This window comes from Salvelinus alpinus, chromosome 8 (genome assembly GCF_045679555.1).
Source record: "Salvelinus alpinus chromosome 8, SLU_Salpinus.1, whole genome shotgun sequence".
Lineage (NCBI taxonomy): Eukaryota > Metazoa > Chordata > Actinopteri > Salmoniformes > Salmonidae > Salvelinus > Salvelinus alpinus.
The window spans coordinates 36,001,583-36,026,310 of record NC_092093.1 but is presented as its reverse complement, the minus strand read 5'-3'; the positions used below and the strand labels follow the sequence as shown (position 1 = coordinate 36,026,310).

At 43.5% G+C, this 24,728-nt stretch overlaps 2 protein-coding genes across 4 annotated transcripts in view; one reads left to right on the top strand and one right to left on the bottom strand.

Annotated features, from left to right (window-relative positions):
- Positions 1-24,728, top strand: part of LOC139583057 (heparan sulfate glucosamine 3-O-sulfotransferase 5) — a 71,636-nt gene that overhangs the window by 43,138 nt on the left and 3,770 nt on the right. The gene's annotated exons all lie outside the window — the stretch shown is intronic.
- On the bottom strand, positions 15,488-23,781 carry LOC139583058 (uncharacterized). Its single transcript, XM_071413768.1, has 3 exons — positions 23,665-23,781; positions 17,228-17,296; positions 15,488-16,911 (listed from the first exon to the last, which is right to left on the bottom strand). The coding sequence occupies exons 2-3, from the start codon at positions 17,259-17,261 to the stop codon at positions 15,971-15,973; spliced, it is 975 nt and encodes a 324-aa protein (XP_071269869.1). The 5' UTR covers positions 17,262-17,296; positions 23,665-23,781; the 3' UTR covers positions 15,488-15,970.

The following is a 24,728-nucleotide window of genomic DNA, read 5'->3' as shown; positions in this document are numbered from 1 at the left end:
TCCACCGGAGCGGCGTCTGTTGTCAAAATGCGAAAGCTGTTCTGACTTAATGGCTGTGTTATCTAGTGGAAATTGCTCTGTCATTTCCTGTTTGCTAAAATTCGACACTGTTCGCTCAATTTCAGTTTGTGAGAAAACAAGCACTGAATAGTGTAGGGAATCATTGTACCATCTAAATCGCTGTGAAATATATTTTCAATTACAAAGAGTATTGTTTTTACAGCTGTTTGATACCGACTCGGCCAATTATCGGTCGTTCTCTAATACATACTATAAATCATTGCACTCCAATACATGGAACATTCAGAGAGTTGATGTCTAATCTCTCCATAAATTGGTAGACTGTATACACTGTAATCTCTCCTAATGGGCCACCAGTGCCATCTTCTAATTCAATTCAGAGCCTGTAATGTACAGTGATATGGTTTGTGAGGTTTGTAAGTCTTTATCTCTGCTACCCTAGAGTGCTTGATGAGATATTCCTCAGACCAAACACAGTCAATGCATGGCTTAAATATGTTTAGAAAGCACTGGATTCACAGAGCACGTACACAAAATGATCCAGAGAGAGTGGAGGAGGGACGTTATCATTCAGCAGCACAGCAACACACTGAATCCATTATTCATGGGCCGTGTACTCACTGCAGTCTTCATTTAATGTAAAAAGGCTTTTCCGATTCCATCTGCTCGGGCTCTGGCTGAAGAGAACCCTCTATATGAAAGGGTGGGTTTTGCCTAGCTAATGTGGCCATGTAAATAATGAATTGTAATAAGTGGAGCGTCCAAGCTTCTCTGTTTTATTGCCTCCCTCCCTCTGCACTCCACTGACATTCTAGAAATGGCAAATGTGTCTGGAAATGGACGAAGCACATTAATAATAGGGAAGGCTTTAGTTATTTTGAGACTCTACACTTCTCTCCTCTCTCTAACATGGCTTTAGTGTCCCACTGTGCTGTGAAGGTTTTTATCACATCCATTGTGCAAATGCTATTGGTGGATATTATTTGGGGAGTAAGAAAGGTTTTTACACAGTCATTCATAAAGTCACTGGAGTCAAATGCTGTGGAACCGACGTTAACCAGTACAAATGTCAGGGCCAATTTGTGCAAGACTCTACTCTGCAGAGAAATACATGTACCTCTTATCTTCTCTCTTCACTCCCTTTTGTCTTCCACTGAGGTCCAAATTCTCTGCTAGAACAAGTGCATGGTCAAAAGGATCATCAGCGCCGTCTGTCTGCAAGAAAAGGATTGTTCTCCACGCATTAGATAAATCCACCTCTCCACACCGTGACAAATGTATTGAAGATAGACTCTCCTGCTTTGAGCTTCTGGATAATACTTATTCTCCGCGTGGCTTTGTTCTGACAGATTTCTCTTGGTTGAGAAGAAGTTATAGGACAGGAGGTGCTCCTGCCCATGTCGTCGTCGTCTGACGAAGGACTAGGGGAGCACAGGTTAATGACATAGATTTAAGTTATTCCTCTCTACTTTATTCTGTTCAACATGCCGCAAGTGAGCTGATTTTAATCATGCTGCTAATAGATTTTCATAGAAAAACAGAGGCTGCTCCAAATTCACAAAAGGCGAGAGAGAAAAAATCTGAATATGCTAACACATTGATTTACCACAGAAGCACCAGAACAAACAATGTTCTCACAAATCATAAAGATCCCTCTTTATTAATATATGGGGGATTGTAAATTATGCAGATAATTACATTGATAGATCCCACAATCTATCCACACACACACACACACACACACACACACACGAAAAGCGCCTTTGTAGATGGACATCATGTTTATTTCAGTTTGATCGCGTCAGACTAAAAAATAGTCAGAAGTAGTGAAAATGACTTTCCAAACCCGGATCTATTTCAAAGCATGTATTGGCAGACATCGACAGGAGCACAAATAAACATTTCATTCCTAGTTGAAAGGTATTCCAAGAAAAGAAGAACACGTCTACATATATTTAGCATACATTTTTTAATGGCACGTCAGTTATTTCATGCATTAGTATTCTCCGGGGACTCAGTTTGATTTGACTGTTTTGCTAAATGAGAGGGATCATATGAGCCAGGTCTTTATTGACACCATTAGTTGGGACTGAGGGGCATTCCGCTGGAACCCATTTTTGTTTGGATCCCTCGGGTGATTCTGTTTAACCAGACGAAGATGATTCAAATTCATGCTGAATTTTTTATTTTTTTTGGTATCAGAATTTTGCCAGTGCTGGTGGATTTGTTTACATTGGTTGACACTGACCTATATTGAGTCAAAGACTGTACGGGGTTGGTATTGATGGGCAAATCCTCTTAAGAGTAAGACATTTATTTCGGTGATGAAGCTAATGCATAATGACACCAGGATGAGACTTTGTTTGGCAACATGGTGAAACGGGCACAAGGGGAAGAATCCGAATGTGCCACTAATTAGTTTAGACTGTGGCAAACCAATAGAAGCTGCCCGCCTTGGGCGACAACACACCAGGCCCCCTTAGTAGGCTAGATGGTGGGCATCTCTCCAGTGTTCAGGTGATAGAGAGAGTGTCTTGTGTGACAGTTCCACTAATCAGCCGACCCACCACGACCATCTCCACGCTGTTGTTGGTCAGAACGATCAATCGGCTGATTGACTTGAGACGTTGATACGACCTGATGAAGTGTGGTGGAGGAGGACGAGCGTCTAGAGAGTATGAATAGTTAAACGAGTCGATACATGATGTAAACAGAACTGACCAACATTGTGACTACAGTAGCTATGTACACTGAGTGTACAAAACATTATGAACACCTGCTCTTCCATGACATAGACTGACCGGGTGAAAGCGATGACCCCTTATTGATGTCACTTGTTAAATCCACTTCAATCAGTGTAGACGAAGGGGGGGAGACAGGTTAAAGAAGGATTTTCAAGCCTTGAGACAATTGAGACATGAATTGTGTATGTGTGCCATTCAACGGGTGAATGGGCAAGACAAAAGATTGAAGTGCCTTTAAATGTGATATGGGGGGGGGGGGGGGGGTGCACAACTCAATATTAGGAAGGTGTACTTAATGTTTTGTGCACTCTGTGTATGTGGATTTCATTAAGCTATTGTCATCCAACATTGTAATGCATGTATGGAAGCATGTTGTGTCGGTCATGTTGAATAGGCGTTAAGGAAAGTTCCCAGTTTTACATTTGTTCATGATTAAGTCGTAGTGGTGGTGATTAAACTGTAAAGGGTTAAAGGTTATAATAGTGGTGATTAGACTGTAAAGAGACAGATAGCTTTAAATGTCTCCTCCACCTTCTTCACACCTCTTGTCTTTCACTGTTGTAGACCAGATGAGGACTGGAATGGTGCGCCCTAACAAGGAACCAATTACAGAGAGTACATGGTGCTCATCATCAGGTCATTACAGAGACTGGAGGAGTGTTCGCTTCAGTCCGTTAAAGCAGGGGATAAGTATCTACAACCATTCAAGTATAGGGAACAGCAATGGGGATCTCACTCCAGTTTTCCGCTGTGAATTTCCATTTAGATTCCCTGCTAGAACAAACTGCTTGTGTGATTGAAACTTGAGATTGAATCTATCGATCCGGCATTTGATTCAATATCATTGTTGTCCACCCCAAATGAGAAAAGTGTCAAATGCTAATATTCATTTGATTGTATGTGGCTGGTCCACTATCAAAGATGTAGGCAATAAGACTATCCATCTTGAGGAAAGGGTTTACAGCATTAATAGGGGTGTCCTGCTGTGCTAAGGTGGGCTGTTTGCGGACAACCTGAGAATCCTGGGCACCAATAGGTCTCTGCGGAGCCGAGTGGATGAAATGATAAACAGATCAGTGGGGTGGATTCTTTATGCAAGTCAGAGCAGCAGACCTGTCACTGAGAATCAGAAGGAGCTTGATGGCTGTACACAGAGAGGGTTCTGGGAGATATCCTGCTGCATATGCAGCACAAGGTGGGGTGGGTTAATTAGGTTCATGTGTATGTTGCTGTCTCTTGCCAGATGGGTGCCCTTCTTCCCCTCCCCCAACTAAATGACTCCTGGGTCCATTACCCATGAGCACCCAAGCAGACCTCCCCCACTACTGAAAGGAAATAAGGAGCTGTGTGCACATACATTACCACAGTGGTAGTTACATTACTAGATTTACAAGCTGATGTCTTGTGATACATTTTCGTTTGCAATATGTCTGAAATGGATATCATATAATGTGCTGACCCGCTTCTCAAGTATAGATACCCTTGGGTGTTGCACTGCATGTGAAGCCGCCAGAAAGGAAGAAGCAGTGTGAGGAAACGCTGACCCAAAAGCCTGGGATGGACAGGAGATCTCAGTCCCCAGTGTTTTTCACATGACTCAGAGCGAAAGCTCTGAATGGTACCCTATTTCGTATATAGTGCACTACTTTTACTACCAGGGCCCAATGTAGAACAGTGGAGGCTCCTCAGAAGAGGAAGGGGAGGATCATCCTCCTCAGTGAATTTCATAAAAATACAAATAGTGAAACCTAAAAAAATAATTGTGGAAAAAGGAGGAACAGGATGACCTGTGTCTTTTTCCGGTCATATAAGATAACAAATGAAATGTCCCTTTCCACAGTTGTAAACTTTCATTCATAGCCTAGGTTGTAGCAACCTCATGATGGGTATAGGGAAAATGTTAGTGTCATGTCGTAGCCTAAGCCTATCGATGTTACGGGGGGGGGGCTCTATTTTGGTGGCCTTTGGTACATTCTAATGCCTTGAGTCCATCTGAAATACACAGCTAAATTATTGAATACGCTGTTTTGGATATCGTCTAGGCCAGGGATGGCAACTGGCGGCCGTGGCCCCGCTTATGCAAACATTTCTCTCCATCCTATGGCAAAATGTGTAGAATTGCATGAAATTAGTTTAAAAATGGCAAAATCTTCTCTACACCCATGGCAAAATGTGTAGAATTGCACGAAATGAACATTTTCTCTCTATTGTCAAGAGTGGGGTCACTAAGATGTTTTGCTAGCAATGTGGGTATGGATGTGGGTATGCAGACCTGCGAGAAACTGCGGCCCCTCGTGAGGAGTTCAGATTTGTTGTGACCCCCACTCCCATCAAAGTTGCCCATCCCTGGTCTAGGCCTAGACGATCAGGACTATTCTCTAAGTAAGAGAACCTTTAACATTAAACCTGCCTTCTCTTGAGATTAAAGTCATATTTACAGTTTCACTACAAGATATGAATTGCCACAATGATGTTTGTTCTTGAAATTATGTGTTTTGTTGGCTCCGCTAGTGGCTCAACATCCCTTTAACCATTTGGCCTCTCAATCAGTGTGGGTGGGATTGTCAGAGGAGGGTGCAGGATGTTTGTGAGTCACAGAGTTGGCAGGATTTCAGACCTGTCAATCAATCACTGTGGGTGGGACTTTGAGGGAAGGCGGTAGATTAGTAGTCTAGTCAGGAAACCTAATCTGGTCAACTCTTTCAATTTAATTTATTGTGGCAAAAACCTAAGAAAAAAAGGTTGTTCTGCCAACTTATCATGAATTCAATTTTGAGAAACAATATAGAATAGCAGGAAAATGGTTTTAAAAAGGAAAAAAAACTAACAGCCAGATGCCCAGCCAGATTGTATAAAAGTGGGGGTGCACAAAGTCAGGCGTCCATGAATTGACCTACATATATGACTGAAGAATGAAGCAGGTGTTAAACATGGGCTTTAAACAGAAATCAGCAGTAGCCTATATCAATATCTTTAATAATACCATGTAAGTATCATGACATTAGCTTTTATCAGGGGCGCAACTTTGGTTTTAGAAGTGGGGGGGACACTACTTGACTGCTCGGAGGAGTCCACATTGTGCTAAAGCACACCATTGCCTTTGTTTTATATCACATGCCAATGATAAAACTGGGGGGGACAAAAATGTAATTTCAGAATGTTGCGCCCCTATAACCTTCAATCTGTTTTCTTTGATCATATTTTGGACCAGAATGAGGCTCTCTCTCCGCTACCTATTGTTCTTGTAGAGAGGATTCAACATCGTCATGAAATGTTTTCATAATTTATCTGCAGATAAATCGACAAAAAACAGTAGTACTGTAGCCTAGCAATATGCAAATAAAGGAGACAGATGAACGGCTCGCTCATCGATACGATTCACTACGATTCGGTTCACGACGATTCGGGTTCACCTAAAAGATCAGTTCAAAAAGAGCCGTTTGTTCGTGAACAACCCATCACTAGGCTACACTGACGAGTCACTTTAGCGGTCACTGGCAAGTCTTGACATGGGCTTCGAATCCTAGGAAAATAGAAACAAGATATTTGGTTTACTTGTTCCGATGCGATACCATGGACATATAACTACGTTGTATGATTTATGAATAGCAAAGGTATATATGAGATTGACTTTATTCAATCAGTTTGACACCTTTTATAAACTAGTCAACACTTGCTGACTGTTTGGTTGTCAATCAAAGCACAGTAAATAGCCTATGAGCCCAACTCTGTGGCTGTACTGGATTTCAACTCATCGTTACCAATTACATAACATGGGACGTGTAAATTAATTCACGGGAGACGATGAAGAAGCATCACGCTCTCCGTCATCCGTGAAAAGAAATTTGACTGCAGCCAACCACAGCGCACAAAAATAACACCGATATCGAGAGGTGGGACAGACAGCAGACTGACAAACCAGCAGTGTTTCCCTGTCATCAGGCCCTATCGTACCTCCTTACCCATCCAAATAAAATACTGAAATATTGATCATTTATTTTACAGAGACAAACTCCGGCAGAAAGATGCATCAATCTCAGCTAAAGCATCCCAGCGAGCAAAACTTCCCCCCTCTGTCTCAGTATGTGTAGCCCATGTATCTGATACTGTCTGGCCAAAAAGAGTATGGCATGTCATACTTCTTTTAGCCAGACAGCATCAGATACGTGGGCTACACATAGTAAGACAGAGGGGCGCTGTTTCCCTCACTCAGATGCTTTCTCTGGTGAGATAGATTCAGCAGAGAGGAAGAAGTGAAGCGAGAGGGCTCTCTCTCACCAAAATCTGTCCAGGATAAGCCCAATGCGTTTCTATGTGCTTAATATGCAGACCTAAGCTTGTAGCTTGCCCTCCTGCCTTTGGGACAACGACTCTCATTGTTAGGGTGGAGACATGAGCATCTCGTTATTATATCCAGATCTCTTTTCTTCAGGCAGCAACTTGCGAATTGGAAAGGAAAGTTGGCGTGTGCACAGTGCACTGTTCGGATGTTTTATGTTTTGTAAATTTCTCTTTAGTTTTGTCAGTTCCCTATTACTTATGTTACCAGTAGGCCTAGTAAATGTATCGTTAATCTCCATCATTTGGTAACATATATTTATGTTAACGGATGTGTTAATTACAGTTATTTACCGATCTCATTCTTGAAGTTGAAACATTGTTTGTGAGAAACAAGTTTTGGTTTGTTTCATAACCATCATTTACAGTGGCGATTTTAGCATCTAAATCTTGGTGGGTCCAAACAATTTTTTTTGGGGGGGGGATGCATGCCAGCAATGCCACTACACAACACAACACTAAACAATGCATTAATTGCACTTTAATGGGGAAAAAGGTGCCCACAAACTGTTAGGGCCTACATAAAGCTGTCCCAACAGCAGAGTCCCAACAGCAGTCCCAACACCTTACCACTGCTACACCTGGCTATCAGCAGAGCCTTGTCTGGCAGCGAAACAGTTCATTCAGCCTCATTTACTGCTGACATGGCTGACTTGCTTAAACAAATGTGGTTTCTATTGACAATTGAGATGTACAAACTATGGCATAAGGGGACGACAAGAGACAATCCTTAATTTCGATTAAGAGATTAATGAGCGAGCTAGGACAGACGTAGTCAATATAACCATTTGTTCAGCACTTTTGAAATGTACAGCGATAGAATTCAGAACATGGGCCGTTCTTACAGTATTCTCCCTGTACACCAAGTCAGAACCATAGGATAAATAAAGGGGGATATAAGCAGACAATGAAAGCTCTTACAATATTCAATGATTACATTTCTCTAAAACAGGCAATAGGCTACATGTGCACCATCAATTCAGAACAGTAGACTAAATTATGAGGGAGGAAAGGGACCAAATGATTATGGTGAGGCACATGCAATACTAAAAGCTTACTACACAACATACACTTAGTATTACTTTCTTGGCTACAGTATACATATCTCCCTGGCATATTACATCATCTATGCAGCAGCATACAATCAATTTTTTAGACTCACCTTGTTGTGCTGTGCTCACTTGAACAGGAAGGTGGCACGGCGGTCCTTCTTGTGGGCTCTAGAAAGAGGCCCGAAATCCCTCTTCTAGGCCATCTCTATCTCGGGTCACACACAAACATCTTGTCTATAGAATGCCAGCTTTTAGAATTTTAGCACCAAGTCATTGTCAGCTCAAGCTATCCCTAGCAAAACCCATTTCCTTAATCAGATGCCCAGACTAACTGCAGGAAGCTAGAGTGGACACCATAAAAACTCAGCATTAGCAGGCCAGTCTTACTCTTAGTTAAGTATATAACCGTTTACTATTATTAATATCAAACAAATCAGGTAAGTATATCATTTTTCCCTGACACTTGTCTAGCTTGTTAGCTAAGATTTTGAAAGTATGATGTTGACATGATCAGTCCAATCAAAGCTACGATAGATATAACGTGATTTGACATCATTGTATCTGTGGCCAATAACCTTGAGCATTCTTGGATGGGCACTTCTAATGCAAGTCTATGGCAGCACCCAAGGGGCTTGCATTTTCGAGCTCTACCTATAGATTTTGCACTGACGTAGTGTCCCCATGAGTGACAGAACACTGAGCCAATCACGGTGCAACTAGAGAACATTACCAACCCCGACGCACCGTATTTTCCGCTGGCTGCCCCACCACCACAGAAAGCACTGAGCTAGCCTGAAACACCTGCATTTTGGAGCTGCATTATTCAAGAAAGCAAAAAAGAGACCATGTTTGTATGCGGCTTTATTAACTTAGCTATTTTTTTGTACATTGTTTGCAAACTGATATGTGATATGTATTAATGCCAAAATAACATGCAAAACAGGCAAACACTATTATTTTTTATTATTATTATTCGCCTCACCATTATTTGCCCCACCTTTTCTGAATGACGCGTCGCCACTGATTGTGTGTGTGCCATTCAGAGAGTGAATGGGAAAGACAAAATATTTAAGTCACTTTTGAATGGGGTACTGTAGTAGGTGCCAGGCACACCAGTTTGTGTCAAGAACTGCAACGCTGCTGGGCTTTTCACGCTCAACAGTTTCCTGTGTGTATCAAGAATTGGTCACCACTCAACGGACATCCAGCCAACTTGACACAACTGTGGGAAGCATTGGAGTCAACTCTTTTGCTTTTGACACCTTGTAGTCCATGCCCCGACGAATTGAGGATGTTCTGAGGGCAATCCCCCTTCTCCGACACACGTGTAAATATTGTACTGTAAATTGTTGAGTGCCTTCCTGTATTTATACTTATGCAACAATTGTTAAAAATATATATATTATTTTTTACATTTTTTTACCCCCCTTTTCTCCCCAATTTCGATCTTGTCTCATCGCTGCAACTCCCCAACGCGCTCGGGAGGCGAAGGTCGAGTCATGCGTCCTCCGCCAAACTGCTCTTCTTACCACCCGCCCGCTTAACTCGGAAGCCAGCCGCACCATGTGTATCCTTTGCATATGACACAATGAACATGAACTTGCTAGGCTTCCTCAGTCTATTAGGCAGTGTGTGGATGGCAGAGATTATTTACCCAGGTGTGCATCCATAAGCCCCTGATAAGATCTGGTGCTGTCATCGCTAGGCTAATGGCGAATGTCCCATCATATTTAGATAAAACACCCTGCTTGATTCATGGCTATTTTGTCTCTCTCTTGTGCCATATCATGGGCAATCTGCAAGATGATCAAGTGTTTGCTGACTGGAACAAATATTAAAATACCACAAAGGTGTGCGTGTGTGCATTATAAAGGCCCTCTCTATGTACCTTGAAACACGGCATATGCAGGCATGTCACCTATTAGATCCTGCCAACAAAAAATCCCTCTAGTATAAACCTGTGCCAGCGTGCCTTGTTTAGATGACGTATCTGCCTAGGAATCATGCAGTCACGACACTGTTCTACAGAACTAAGCTCGTCTCCCCTGGTTTTTCTGGATTAAGTTGTTTCCACTTGACAGCCTCTGCTTTAGCAGTGGCTGCCCAGTCTCTTAACTTGCTATAGTAGTGGGGAGCAGAGCCCAGTACATCCAAGAAACAGCATGTAGCGATAATGGAACTGAATTAGGGGGGTTGACGCAGCAGCAGTAGCTACCCTGGGGAGGTTGTGAATGTGCAGCACTGCTCATCTGGTGGTGTACCAGACAGACATCATCCTGTCGATGGTACGCTTTGCTTTACTGAGCACAGACTCAGCACAGAGCCAGCATGGCACAGCCGGTCCTCAAACCTTCCAGGCTACAGAGCTGGAGAGGAGAGGGTGTATGGGCTAGTTAGATGTAAAGACAGCAGACTCTCCTCTTTGGGGAGTGGGTTGGGAGGCACATCTGTTGGGGGAGCCAGCTGCTCCAGAGCCCTCTCTCTTAGCAGGTGTTTCTGTCTGATGTGGCCCAGGTTCCCCCATGAGGTAGAGAGGCAGCCAGAGGCACATGCCCCCCCCCCCCAATTCTTTTTTATATATATCACAGGCCTTCTTCTATTAGCGTAACTACAAAGGTAAATCAGGCCTTCATACCTAATCTAGTTAGTTGTCTGTTTATAACGATGCAGGGTATCTAGTTAAAATACATCAAGGGAAAGCATGGTTGATGCGAATGCAGGTGGCTGTAGTTTGCCGAGATTTGTAAATGCAAACAGCCGTCTTTAATTGGAGGTGTGGTGCTCTCCTGTGCCTCGTTTGTAAATGACATCTCAGTCCCCTGTGGGATAGGCTAAGTCACAGGAATAGAACGAGACAATCCTTTGTCTTACCTCAGATGTGCGACGACTCTCAGTCGAGGGACGAGCGTCCGTAGGGGTGACGCCACCTCTCGGATAACAATGAGAGAGATTGCGTTTGAATGTTGTGTGTGATATCTACCGTTTACATCGATAGACGAAATCAGAATGTGTGCACGTCTCTTTATAATATTGTGCACATATGGTGAATTTCATCAGGGTCTGGGATCTATAGTCATTCATATTACATCTTCAGAAGGCGTGGGGAGATAAACAATGCAGAGATGGAGTGTAAATGCCACACTATACTGACTTTGCCTTGAGGGGAGAAGGCATAAACCTTGGTATCTCTCTCCCGCTCTGTCTCTAGGCTGTGAGTTTATTGCATCGGAGTTCTGTCTTATTTGTTGCTTCAAGGTCGCACCATAGTCAGCAGTAAAGCAGATATTGTCTTTTGAGTTCAGTGCAGTGATGCTGCTTATTATTTCATCCCACTGCTTCATTCCTTCCCTCATGTCTGGCCTTCATATGGAATATTCTAAAGGGATAGAATACACTCAGGGGAACTTCTACCAATTAGTGCCTTTATTATTTGTTAACTCTCATAATAGCTTTGCACACATGTATTGTGCAATATTTTCCCATTATTCTTTTATTCAAGCTCTGTCAAGGCAATTTTCAAGTATTGCCATAGATTTTTAAGCAGGTTTAATCTAACCTGTAACTTTGCCACTAAGGAATATTCACTGTCTTCTTGGTAAGCAACTCCAGTGTAGATTTGGCTTTGTGTCGTAGGTTATTGTCATGACTTGACTTTAACATTAATCTGAAGACTTATTTATCTAATTAACTAACTATGTTTAATTGTTACCCGATTAACTTAATCATGTAACAATTAACTCATTAGGATCTGGGGCACCACTAGAGCCATTTCCCTAATTAAACTCTAAAAAGGTCTTTACCTATCACATTTATAAACAGTCAACTTATTAATAATAACCTCTTATCATATCATCATTCTGAACAGTCGTAACCTCCTTGCAAAAACCAGAGCCTTACTTATGATTCAGTACTATACACATTTGTTTATTTTTTACTAGCTAATTAAATGGGAACACAGGATAAACATACACACTCTGCACCGGTTATTGACTGGAGACGTAATACGCTGAAAACAGGTCCCTAGCGGAATGACAACATTGATGCTTGTGAAAGAAGAGATGGAGAGGGAGAGAGAGGGACAGAGACACTTAACATTGGTACATTCAGAAACTCCTCTCACTTAGAGTAACCATATACTTTGCACACAAAGCACTGCCCGCTTTGAGTAAGAAATCATGAATCTATTCGCCGGGGGTCTCTCGGTGAACAGGGCAGCCTTGGAAAGGGGGTTGGGCCTTTTCGGGCACGCTTGTAAGGCTCTGATTGTCTGAAATGGTTCCAACAAGTCTTCTATTGTTCTTCTTTGTAGTTGTCTGGTATCCGGTGACTTGTCGTAAAATCCTGAACAGAACTACAGAGTTGACTTTCCTTTCATTCACTCTTGAAAAGGCTTCTTTGAAGATAGGCTAGCCAGACGTATCGATGGTTTGAGCAGAGTAACAGGATGGCCCTATTTAAATTCACTTTTGAAGAAACTTTACTTAGGACAGCTAATCAGCCGTACCAGTGATTGTCCAGGTGAGTTTATCATCTCCACCTCGTGTTGAGATTCAAAGTTCAAACTTAAACGTGAAGCTTCAGCTTCACATCTTTCTGGTCTGGTATGTTCATTTCTTAACCCATAATTTATACAGTTTGCAGGAAAGGGGCTGTTCCGGCAGGCTGACACGCTCTCTGACCTCACTCAGGGACAGTGCCTACTCACTGTGCAAAGTTATAAAAAACAAGCATCTCTTATAGCTTCTCAAATCACATCCCTCTTAACAAAAACACTTTCATAATTTTTCTTATTACATGCACTACGCATAGTACGGAAACTTCATACATGTAGTGGGTATACTTTCCAAGTTACATTATTTACTTTATAAAAATGTTTATTACATCACAAAATAACAAACAAATTGACATTAGTGTTCTATAAATCGCCTCTGACCATTCCCCAAGTTCTATGTTAGAAATATTGTTCCAGTATTCACGTTTGAATGTGTTAAGAGTTTCAGCGGGAAAAGGTTTGTTTTGGAATATTTTTATTCAGTATATTTAGTATTCTTCTTTTCACTCTTGTCATTTAAGTCATTATTGTGGAGTCACTATAATGTTGTTGATTCATCCTCAGTTTTCTGCCATCACAGCCATTGAACTCTGTAGCTGTTTAAAAAAAAAACAATGGCCTCATGGTGACATCCTTAAGCAATTTCCTTCCTGTCCTGCAGTTCAGTTCAGAAGGACGACTGCATCTTTGATGTCTGGGTAGTTTAATACATCATCCACAGCATAATTATTAACATGACCATGCTTAAATATATATTCAATGTCTGATTTGTTATTGCTACCAATCTACCAATTACTGCCCTGTGAGACTTCCGAAAAGCTCCCTGCTCTTTGTAGTTGAATCTGTGCTTGAAATGTAATACTTGACTGAGGGACCTTACAGATGTTGTATGTATGGGGGACAGAGGAAGGGGTAGTCATTCAAAAGTATTGTCAACACCTATTATTTCACACAGAGTGAGTCCATGTAACTTATTATGTGATTTGTTTAGCCATAGTTTACTTCTGAACTAATTTAGGCGTGCCTAAACAAAGGGGGTGACTACTTATGCAACAATGGTTTTCACAGACTAAGTAAAATGATACAAATGACTTTGGTCATGATGAACGCCCCTCAAATGATACAAATACAACAGCCTGAGCCCACTGGACTTGAAACAACGATACAGATGGAACCACGTGCCATGTGATGTATTATCTGCAACACACTATTACAGCTGATTGTGAAATAGACACAAATTACTTATTCGAAATTCGTGACAGGCACACCAAAAAAATTCACTTCTTTCTTCATAAAGCATTCACGTACATTACACAAATTCCTATTTGTTATGGCTAACATTAGCTAGGCTAGCTAGGTGGCCAACGTTAGCTAGGCTAGGGGATAAGGTTAGGGTTAGGTAACATGCTAGCTAAGTAGTTCAATTAAGGTTAGGGTTAACGTTAGGGGTTAGGTTAAAGGGTTAGGGGAAGGGTTAGCTAACATGCTAAGTAGTTGCAAAGTTGCTAAAGCTGTCCGTGATGAAATTCAAACACGCAACCTTTGGATTGCTAGATGTTCACATTATATGCCCAGCCCTCCTCCCCAACCAACCTCCCTCCTATTGTTTCTGTCTTAAGTAACCTACCATAACCCATTCAAAGGCACTTAAATATTTTGTCTTGCCCATTCACCCTCTGAATGGCACACATACACAATGGCACACATACACTCAGCTGTCTCGAGGCTTAAAAATCCTTCTTTAACCAATCTCCTACCCTTCATCTACACTGATTTGAAATGGATTTAACAAGTGACATCAATAAGGGATCATCGCGTTCACCTAGACATTCTGTCATGGAAAGAGCAGGTGTTCCTATTGTTTTGTACACTGTGTATAATTCTGATATTAGCTTTCCGTTGTGTGCCTTAGGTCTTTACAGTATGTTGACAAAGCAGCAACAGACAGATTATTTTGATCTGTAAATCATAACATCCCAGTGTTTATGGTTTCTCTGGTGTCTCTTTCCCCCGTAGGACACGTTCTCTCGCTGCTGTGTCCGTCACACGCAGCTGGAGTGTGAGGAGCGGGATCCTCTCAAGGACACGAACAGCACTTTTTAAGTTGACTTTGATGTTGAGATAAGCACCCTGACAGAATGCAGCACGGAGTAGACATACAGTATATGGTCTTTCACTGTCAGTGCTGTGTGGGGCGTCTGAGCTGACACACTGGACGGGGTGTGTGTGTGAGAGAGAGGGGGCGTGTCTACTCTGTGTACAGTGAGGGGTGGCGGCTGGGCTGGCTGCAGCCAGGGGCAGACTGAGGCATGCAGACACGCCGGTGCCAGAGGAGAGTTTAGGACAAAGGCACTGCAGCGTGCTGGTGATAAATAAAGTAGGTGTAATGTCACAAAATTGACAAATGGCTAAGAGGGGCTGATGGAAGGACGGGATGGAGGTTGGCTACAGACAGAACAGCAGAATCATTCCCCGGTGCATAAGAATACAGATCAATACGGATAATATTAATTATAATTATAATAAACCCCCCCCTCAATCTCTTCCATCCCTCCACGTTGTCCTCAAATGACATTACTGGGCATTACGGGGAACAATGGCGGGGAACAGCGCCTCAGTCTGTCTCCATTAAACTTCATTGGGATTTTTTAATTAACAAATCGACACTTAGAAATGTGAGAGAATGCAATAAAGTTTTTACATGAATGTGTACCGAATCAGATGAAGAGGATTTGTCACGATCGTTGTTAGGTGAAAGAGAGGACCAAGGCGCAGCGTGATATAAATACATCTTCACTTTATTTGAAGATGAAAACAAACACGAACACTAACACAAACTAAACAAAACAACAAACGACCGTGAAGCTACAAAACGAAAGTGCAGACACAAGCTACTAACGTCAAAACATAGACAATGACCCTCAACCTACCTAATGCCTATGGCTGCCTTAAATATGGCTCCCAATCAGAGACAACGATAGACAGCTGTCTCTGATTGAGAACCAATCCAGGCAACCATAGACTTACATAAACACCTACACTGAACACAACCCCATGAACTCTACAAAACCCCCTATACAATACAAACACCCTAGACTAGACAAAAACACACAAACTTCTCCCATGTCACACCCTGACCTAAAATAATAAAGAAAACAAAGATAACTAAGGCCATGGCGTGACAGTACCCCCCCCCCCCCCCCAAAGGTGCGGACTCCGGCCGCAAAACCTGACACAGAAGGGGAGGGTCCGGGTGGGCCTTCTTACGGCGGCGGCTCGGGTGCGGGACGTGGCCCCCACTTCACCATAGTCACTACCCGCTTTGGTGGCGCCTCTGGAGCGGCGACCCTTTCAGCGAGTCCCGGACTGAAGACCATCCTAGAGGGCGCCACTGGACGGAGGGGCAGCTCCGGACGGAGGGGCAGCTCCGGACTGAGGGGCAGCTCCGGACTGAGGGGCAGCTCCGGACTGAGGGGCAGCTCCGGACTGAGGGGCAGCTCCGGACTGAAGGGCGGATGGCTGGCGGGCGGCTCTGGCTGCTCCTGACTGGCGGGCGGCTCTGGCGGCTCCTGACTGACGGGCGGCTCTGGCGGCTCCTGACTGGCGGGCGGCTCTGGCTGCTCCTGACTGGCGGGCGGCTCTGGCTGCTCCTGACTGGCGGGCGGCTCTGGCTGCTCCTGACTGGCGGGCGGCTCTGGCTGCTCCTGACTGGCGGGCGGCTCTGGCTGATCCTGACTGGCGGGCGGCTCCGGCTGCTCCTGACTGGCGGGCGGCTCTGGCGGCTCCTGACTGGCGGGCGGCTCTGGCGGCTCCTGACTGGCGGGCGGCTCTGGCGGCTCCTGACTGACGGGCGGCTCTGGCGGCTCCTGACTGACGGGCGGCTCCTGACTGACGGACGGCTCTGAAGGCTCAGGACAGACGGGCTGCTTTGAAGGCTCAGGACAGACGGGCAGCTCAGACGGTGCTGGGCAGACGGGCAGCGCAGGTGGCGCTTGGCAGACGGACAGCTCAGACGGCGTTGGGCAGACGGCAGACTCTGGCCGGCTGAGGCGCACAGTAAGCCTGGTGCATGGTGCCGGAACTGGTGGTACCGGGCTAAGGACACGCACCTCAAGGCTAGTGCGGGGACCAGCAACAGGGCGCACAGGACTCTGGAGACGCACAGGAGGCTTGGTGCGTGGTGTCGGGAACTGGTGGTACTGGGCTGGAGACACGCACCACAGGGCGAGTGGTAGTTACTCGGCTGCTCGGCACATCGTCAGCAGTAGTGCCACAAATAAATGGCGGGAGGTAAATCACCCAACTCAATGGAATCGCCCCAAATGTAAGTGGGGTCTAATACATTTGGGGTCTAATATTCAGCTGTCACATTACATGAGCGTAACTCAAGATGGGACATGATTCAGAATATAATATACCAATTTGCTGCATGCCTCATGGGCGCGAACAATGACTTGTTTGAGGAAAAATGTGCCTACTGGAAATAGTTCCCCAGATCACTTCTCTGTGTGGACCATTACCATTTCTTAATGTTCCGCTCCATCCCATAGACATTCTGTTCCCCCATTTAATTCTGTTGAGTAAGAAGGCTGTGGAAATAAGAGAGTAGTTAGTCATAGGCTATATATTAACAAATGGATGATTTGAAGTGGAGAAAATGGTATTGGTCTGACATGTTTTGGATCTGGGACAATGTGTCTCTCTAGACAGTTCCTATGGCTTCCATGTGATGTGACACTCCACAGCTGCTGACTACCGCTGCCACTGTTGGTCAGAAGAGGCTGGTGGGAGGAGCTATAGGAGTACGGGCTCAATGGCTGGAATGGAATCAATGGAACGGATTCAAACCCGTTGTTTCCAGGTAGTAGTAACCAGCCTGGTCAAAGGTAGTGCACTATACAGGGAATAGGGTGGCATTTGGGACAGAACCAGCAGCTTTGTGGTCCTGCTCTGTGGGGCTCTTGGGGGGGGGGGCAGGACCAGAGAGTGGTTGAGAGGAGACGCCGGCTTGTCTAACAACGGCCAATCAGGTGTTCTACTATGAGCTCACGGACAGCCACGGAAGTCCACTGAGACCAACTGCAGTACTGATCTATTTCTGGCACACCACCACAGGGCGATGTTCTGAGAATTAGAACAGCAGCGTAGCAGAGTACACATCATGAGCAGAACACAGCGGGCACCTTAATAAGTCAACAAGATTATACGTAGTATCCATGTCTATAAGCACATGCTACAGTAACGAATATGAGGCATTTTCGTTCGTAGGATGCAATAGGCTATATGGAAATGGGTGTTATTATCAAGCCTTTGGATAGCAAACATTTACTCGGTTCAAATGTGCTTGGGGAAATATCATGTAAGCTTCTCCATGCTATTTACAATTGTAGAGGACAAATTGTGGTAATAACATATAATAGGCTTCATTTACAGCCTGACGGTGTGGTATGTTCAGAACTCATGTCAGTCAAAATAAATGTGAGAAACAAATAGCCTGCTCTCCAGCTTTTTGCATAAACATTCAAGAGGTAAGATGCGCCGAGACAGTTAAGGTCAGGAGCAGAGATGAGAGGAAGTGGAAAAATGACTGAATAAAAGGTTATTTAACGGAGAACTGAAACATCAGAGTGCATTATTATGGATATCCATGCTTTGATGTAAAGTCTGACAGATTACTTTCACAAAGACTAGACTGCCCTGCATTAATGTCAATGCCTTGTGTTGTCTGGTAAACTGCATATTGACTCGGCGTTAGAGCAAGACTTTTTGCTAAAAGTCAAATTGAGAAACTTAAAACCATTTATTTTTTCTTGCCATAAACTTGCTTCCAGAATCTAGTAAAACTCTCCAGGTGAAAGTGATTCCTTCTCAAACTTTCTATTGATGCTGCTGTTTATGTATAGACAATTCCAATTTACTCTCGAAGGACCTGCCTGCTTACAAAGGCATCGGACATATGTCAGTCTTTGTTTCCCTCTGTCACTGGTACCTGTACTCTCTCTACACGCCGATTGTTCAAACTTTAACTCTTTGTCTGCCAAGTCCTTCAAAAATAATATCTCTGAGGCTCATCTCGGTTTATTTAGGTCACATTGTGTGAGTCTTCTACTCGATTGGCTTGAGACTATTGAGCTCCTAATTTAGCTTATGAAGGCTATAGGCTATATATAATAATAAAATGTTATATATAATAATAAAATGTTATATATAATAATAAAATGTTGACTGTTTATGCTGATGCGGTGGGGGCTTCATAGAAAAAACACCATATGGCCTCTTGATGACCTAAATGTAAATGTAACATGCCTTGATAAGCGCAAACACGATTCTGTAGCTTTTCACAAATGGCCGAGTCAAGAATACTTGTCTGAAAGGCAATTTACTATACATTACCCTAATCTGAAACTAATTTGACCAGAAGTCTCTCAGACATCTTTTCAGTGCTAAAATGAGTCTGGGTTCATGTGAAAAAGGCAATTAATTCAGACATGATAAGCTCAGTGTTGATTCAACAGCCAGGGCGATTAGAAGGAATTAAAATATGTCAGTATTTAGTAAGAGTACCAGAGATGGGAGTAGTAGAGATATGTTTCCCATCTACATAGAGTCAAATGTACGTTCAACTTTGCTGCCTCTTACCAGGGAAGACGTAGTAGTCGGGAGAGAAGGGACGTCCTTAATTCTAAGGGAGTACATTAAATGTACTCTAAAAGTAGAGGTCGGGACTTTTAAAAACAGTACATTGATTTGGACCGAGTCTACTTCAGCATTGTAAGTACCCGGCATTGTTCTGCCAATGACACCCTGTATAAATCAAAGAGCCATCGAAATGAAAGCACTCTAGGAGATCTGTGAATTGCTCCCTAGCCTCACAGAGATACCGCCTTTAATGAAAAACATTTCATTTCCAAATGGGAATCCACAAACAAGGGGACTGGACTGGCCCTCTGGCTAAATGGGTTTATTCTCCTGTATTGTTAGACTGCTAAAATTCCAATTGCTTGGCTAGTATCCATTTAGAGGCCAGGGAAAGGCAATATTACTTATTTTCTAGTTACAGCAAGAGTCAAAGGCCCACTCCGCATGCCTGTTATATGTTATATTATCTTCCTTGTATTGTATTAGGGATGATATCAGCCATATACTAATAGGTTTTGGTGTCTTGGATCTCTCGGTTCACGGGGCCAGGGGAAATATTCAAGGCTGTGGATGGGGTAAGTTAGTGGTTATTCTTTAGGGAGAAACTGGGCTTCCATTTGCTGATCTTAACAGTAGTTGCAAATACTTTCTATTGTAAAGCCTACCTACAAACAGAAGCATGATGCAGTCCTGCAAAACTGCATCTCTCTCTCTCTAGATTCAAATGACAATAGCCTGCCCACCTTTGAAAAGCAGTGTTCTACTACTCCCTCATATAACTTGTGTTTAACGACACGTCCGACAACCAATGACGGCCACTAGTATGCTTAACCTGGGCCAGAATGAAAGAAGTGAACTGATGAGGGAAAAATACTCGTCATGTCAGTGAGTAGATTGATGTCGTTCTTATATAATGAAACACTGCCCCCTCTTGGTTTAACAGAGGAACAGGTTTTTGTTTTTCTTCATTGAAGGTCAAACGAATGATGTACTTGATGAAGATAGGGTATTTTTCTTTTGTATGCTAATCACAACAAGGGAAACGTCCTGAGACAGATTAGGTTATTGATGATCTTACACAATTAGCATCAACAGTAAGATCTCTGGTGATTGGCTGTTCAGTGCTTGTCATGGAAGCTCTACACTAGACTGGACAGAGAAAGGGAAAGGGGGATACCTACTAGTCAGTTGTACAACTGAATGCATTCAACTGAACTGTGTCTTCCGCATTTAACCCAACTCCTCTAAAGACCAGAGAGACACCTTAATTACATTTCTTTCCTTTCTGAAATAAAAACCACACACGTTGTAATTACTTGGAATTGTTCTAGGGGATTGAGGTCAGGTTGTTCTGTTTCCTTTGATCATTATTGTTTTGTTCAAATGCAGCAGCTTGATACGGAGATGCTTTATTTTCATACAACATGATTTTCTTATATTTGATTTATTTTTGTACTTTCCCCCCCCTTTTCTCCCCAATCGGTAGTTACAGTCTTGTCCCATCGCTGCAACTCCCGTGCGTCCTCCGAAACTGCCAAGCCGCACTGCTTCTTGACACACTGCTCGCTTAACCCGGAACACCAATGTGTCGGAGGAAACACAGTACAACTGGTGACCGAAGTCAGCGTGCATGCGCCCAGCCCACCACAAGGAGTCGCTAGAGCACGATTGGACAAGGACATCCTGGTCGGCCAAACCCTTCCCTAACCCGGAAGACGCAGGGCCAATTGTGGACCGCCTCATGGGTCTCCCGGTCACGGCCGGCTGCGACACAGCCCGGGAACAAACCCGGGTCTGTAGTGATGCCTCTAGGACTGCGATGCAGTGCCTTAGACCGTTGCGCCCCTCGGGAGGCCACAACATGATTTTCACACAGCACACATTATGAACGGAGTTGAAAATTGAGATTGCAACATCAAAGGAGGTCATTTCTATCCTGTTTGAACAAAAATATAAACCCAACATAAACGTAAAGTGTTGGTCCCATGTTTCATGATCTGAAATAAAAGATTGCAGAAATTGACCATAACCACAATGAAAATATATCACATTGGGCCCCACCACCACAGGCCACACCAACCCTGCGCAATTGCTGTAACCACACACCTCCAAAACCGAATCGACCCATTCAAAGCTTTAAATAACTCTACCTTTGCAGGCTTGCAACTCTCTTGTAATCCAATATTTACTGTACGATATTTACTGACAGTGAGCTGTGAAAATACAACACTGCAGACATGCATGCAACATTCTGCATACAGTGGAATTCACTATTTAATGCAAGACTGAAACCCTCTATAAGAAATGTGCTAAAGGCCATCTTTTACAGTCTAAATGTCATTTTAATGGTCAAATTCTTGAACGGAAAATTCTCTTAACACTAATGAATAACTTAAAATAAATATAACTTAAATATACATTAACCTCTTCAATTAAAATAAATGAGCATTATCATCTATAGAATGATATGACAAACAAAATAATAAAATCCGTAGCAGATTTTTGAACTAAGTATACATACCAACTAGACAATAAGCAGCTGTAAAAGTGGAAATGGAAAACTGGTGTTCAACCTTCCCAAGTTCTCTCACGTCACCCCGCTCCTCCGCTCTCTCCACTGGCTTCCAGTTGAAGCTCGCATCCGCTACAAGACCATGGTGCTTGCCTACGGAGCTGTGAGGGGAACGGCACCTCCGTACCTTCAGGCTCTGATCAGGCCCTACACCCAAACAAGGGCACTGCGTTCATCCACCTCTGGCCTGCTCGCCTCCCTACCTCTGAGGAAGTACAGTTCCCGCTCAGCCCAGTCAAAACTGTTCGCTGCTCTGGCACCCCAATGGTGGAACAAACTCCCTCACGACGCCAGGTCAGCGGAGTCAATCACCACCTTCCGGAGACACCTGAAACCCCACCTCTTTAAGGAATACCTAGGATAGTATAAAGTAATCCTTCTAAACCCCCCCCCCCTTAAAAGAGTTAGATGCACTATTGTAAAGTGGTTGTTCCACTGGATATCATAAGGTGAATGCACCAATTTGTAAGTCGCTCTGGATAAGAGCGTCTGCTAAATGACTTAAATGTAAAATGTAAATGTAAAACAAAATGGAAATAAAAAGGCCTGATGGTGGCGCTAGAGGAAAGGTCAAGAGGTCACCAAATCAATAGACTTCTTCCACTTGGGGTCTTGATTGTGCATAACAAATTTTATGGCAATCCAGCCATTACTTTGCGATATATCTTGTTCTCAGTCTGTTCTCAGTCTTGTTGTCAGCCTGTGGGAATCATGTGTGTAGTGATCCAATATCCATAGCCATGTCATTTAACAGTTATCACTGGCCCTTGCTCAGCCTTACTCACCAAGAGCCCAGTGCCGATCCTTCTCGCTAGCAAAGTCACTGATCAAGTCTTTGAAGTCCAGCTTTCTAGCTAACTGACTTTCAATGGACAACATGGCAAGACTACAAAGTCTGTCCTGGGACATAGTGGACCTCAAATATTTTTTTTAATCAGTTTTAGCTTACTGAAAGCTCGCTCACTACCAGCAACAGTCACAGGGAGTGTGCAAAATATACATAAAGCAATGCACACTTCTCCAAAAATGCTTTGCAGCAGCATCTTACAAATTGCATTCAGGAGACCAAGAGGGGACAAGTTAGGGGGAAAGTGTCAGCATATACAGTGTCCAGGTGTCTTACTTCATTTTGAAACTCAGGTGTAAGATCTCTGGAATACTTCATGATCAGTGGTTGGCACACAGAAGGGACTTTATCCTCACTAATCTGCCCAACCTTCAGAACAGAAGAAAATGATTCTACAATTTTTGCAGTGGTGTGGAACCTAGTGTCCAATTCACTTATGATGTTGTCCATAGCAGTAAAAACACTGTTCCAAAACAGCATTGCTGCACTGTCCTGAGCTGTCTCCTCTTGAGAGATCTCATCATAGAATCTCTTCCTTTTCCTCTGGCGGCTGTGTTCCTTGCTAAATTGAGGTGCAACATCCATTTGCGTAGCAATCAGTGTTGCCTCAGAGAGGAGATACTCCCATCCATCTCTAAGAGACTGTTGGGCCTGGCACCAGACAGGGGCAGGGACAACTGATTTAGTATGAATAGCTTGCTAAAAGTTTGCCTGCATTGATTAAATGTCAGCTAAAATAGGAGCGAAATGTAAACACTCAGAATTTTCTGTGAATATATTAAGTAACTAATGTTAGGGGAGCAAAAGTTGCCTATTTCACTATGGACTAAGCTAACAGGTTCATTTCCACCACTCATGGACTACACCCACCTACTTTAATGAAAAATTGGGTGACATACCGCCATTTCTTTTCTCTCTCCTGTCTTTCTTTTCTTTCTTTTCGTTTTTGGAAGCCAGATTTTTCTTTAGGAAGCTGAGATATGATGCTCCACCGGCACTCCTCACACGCAATTCACTGCTAGCAAGTACCGCTCTCGCCTGGTTTGTGGGCAGGACTGAACCATTTCATGTAAATAGAGGGGGGGTTGGGCAATACAGAGGCTCTCTGGATGTTTACTTTTTGCCAAAAACGAGAAAAGAAAAAGAAACCGTTAGTTTTATTAGTACTTTGTATATAAAATATTATATTAATGATGATAGGTTAATAATTTAACCTGTACCTAATGTTCTAATACATTTTTAGGGCCCCTGTCAGTCACAGGCCCTTAAAACCTTGGCAGTATGAATTTGGCAGTGTTACGCACGCCTCTGAGAAGAGGGAACGCAACTCCCTGCTACAACTCAACTCTCTGTGAAGTGCAAGAGGTATGGACTGTAGGTGCGAGAAAGGACGACAAAGGCAGAATTTACCGTTTACTATGATTTATTTCCTACACGGTAATATGGGGAAAAGGGGCTGGACGGAACCAAAGCAAAGAAAGTAAATATCAAAGCTCCCCCTCTCCTATCTAACCTGCCTACCCACCTAACTTAGCACCACCTGGTGCCCTAACCAAAATACAGGGGGTGGTCCGCCCAGGTCTTACCTAGTGTGCCCAGACAGTAAATATACTACGGGTATATGTATGCCCGCGGGCTTCTTGCCTAAGCACTCCCTAGGTGCCTTCCCCTTCCCCCCTGGGAACAAATGAAACAGAATAATTACTAACAATTTCACAAACACTCAGAAACACAGGACATCAATGAGGCTCTGTCTGACTGAGCAACAAACTCACAGAATATACCAACTGCTTTTGGAGTTGTACCGGAGCCAGCGTCTAGCTCCAGTTGTCGGATCCTAACCTCCTTGTCGGCTTCTATTTTCCTAATTTCAAGATCAAAATGCATCTGTCTCTCCTTATCTTTTTGCTCCATTTCTAACCGGGCCAGCCTCACCTTCAGCCTAGCGGTCCCGTCTGAACGA

What these genes read in the sequence shown, in the direction of transcription:
- LOC139583058 (XM_071413768.1), bottom strand. Translation starts at nt 17,261, where the DNA reads ATGTCTATGGGATGGAGCGGAACATTAAGAAATG. An exon ending in GAGCGGAACATTAAGAAATG is followed by an intron (nt 16,912 to 17,227) that starts GTAATGGTCCAC and finishes GCGTGTCTCCAG; the next exon opens with CCCAGTACCACCAGTTCCCG.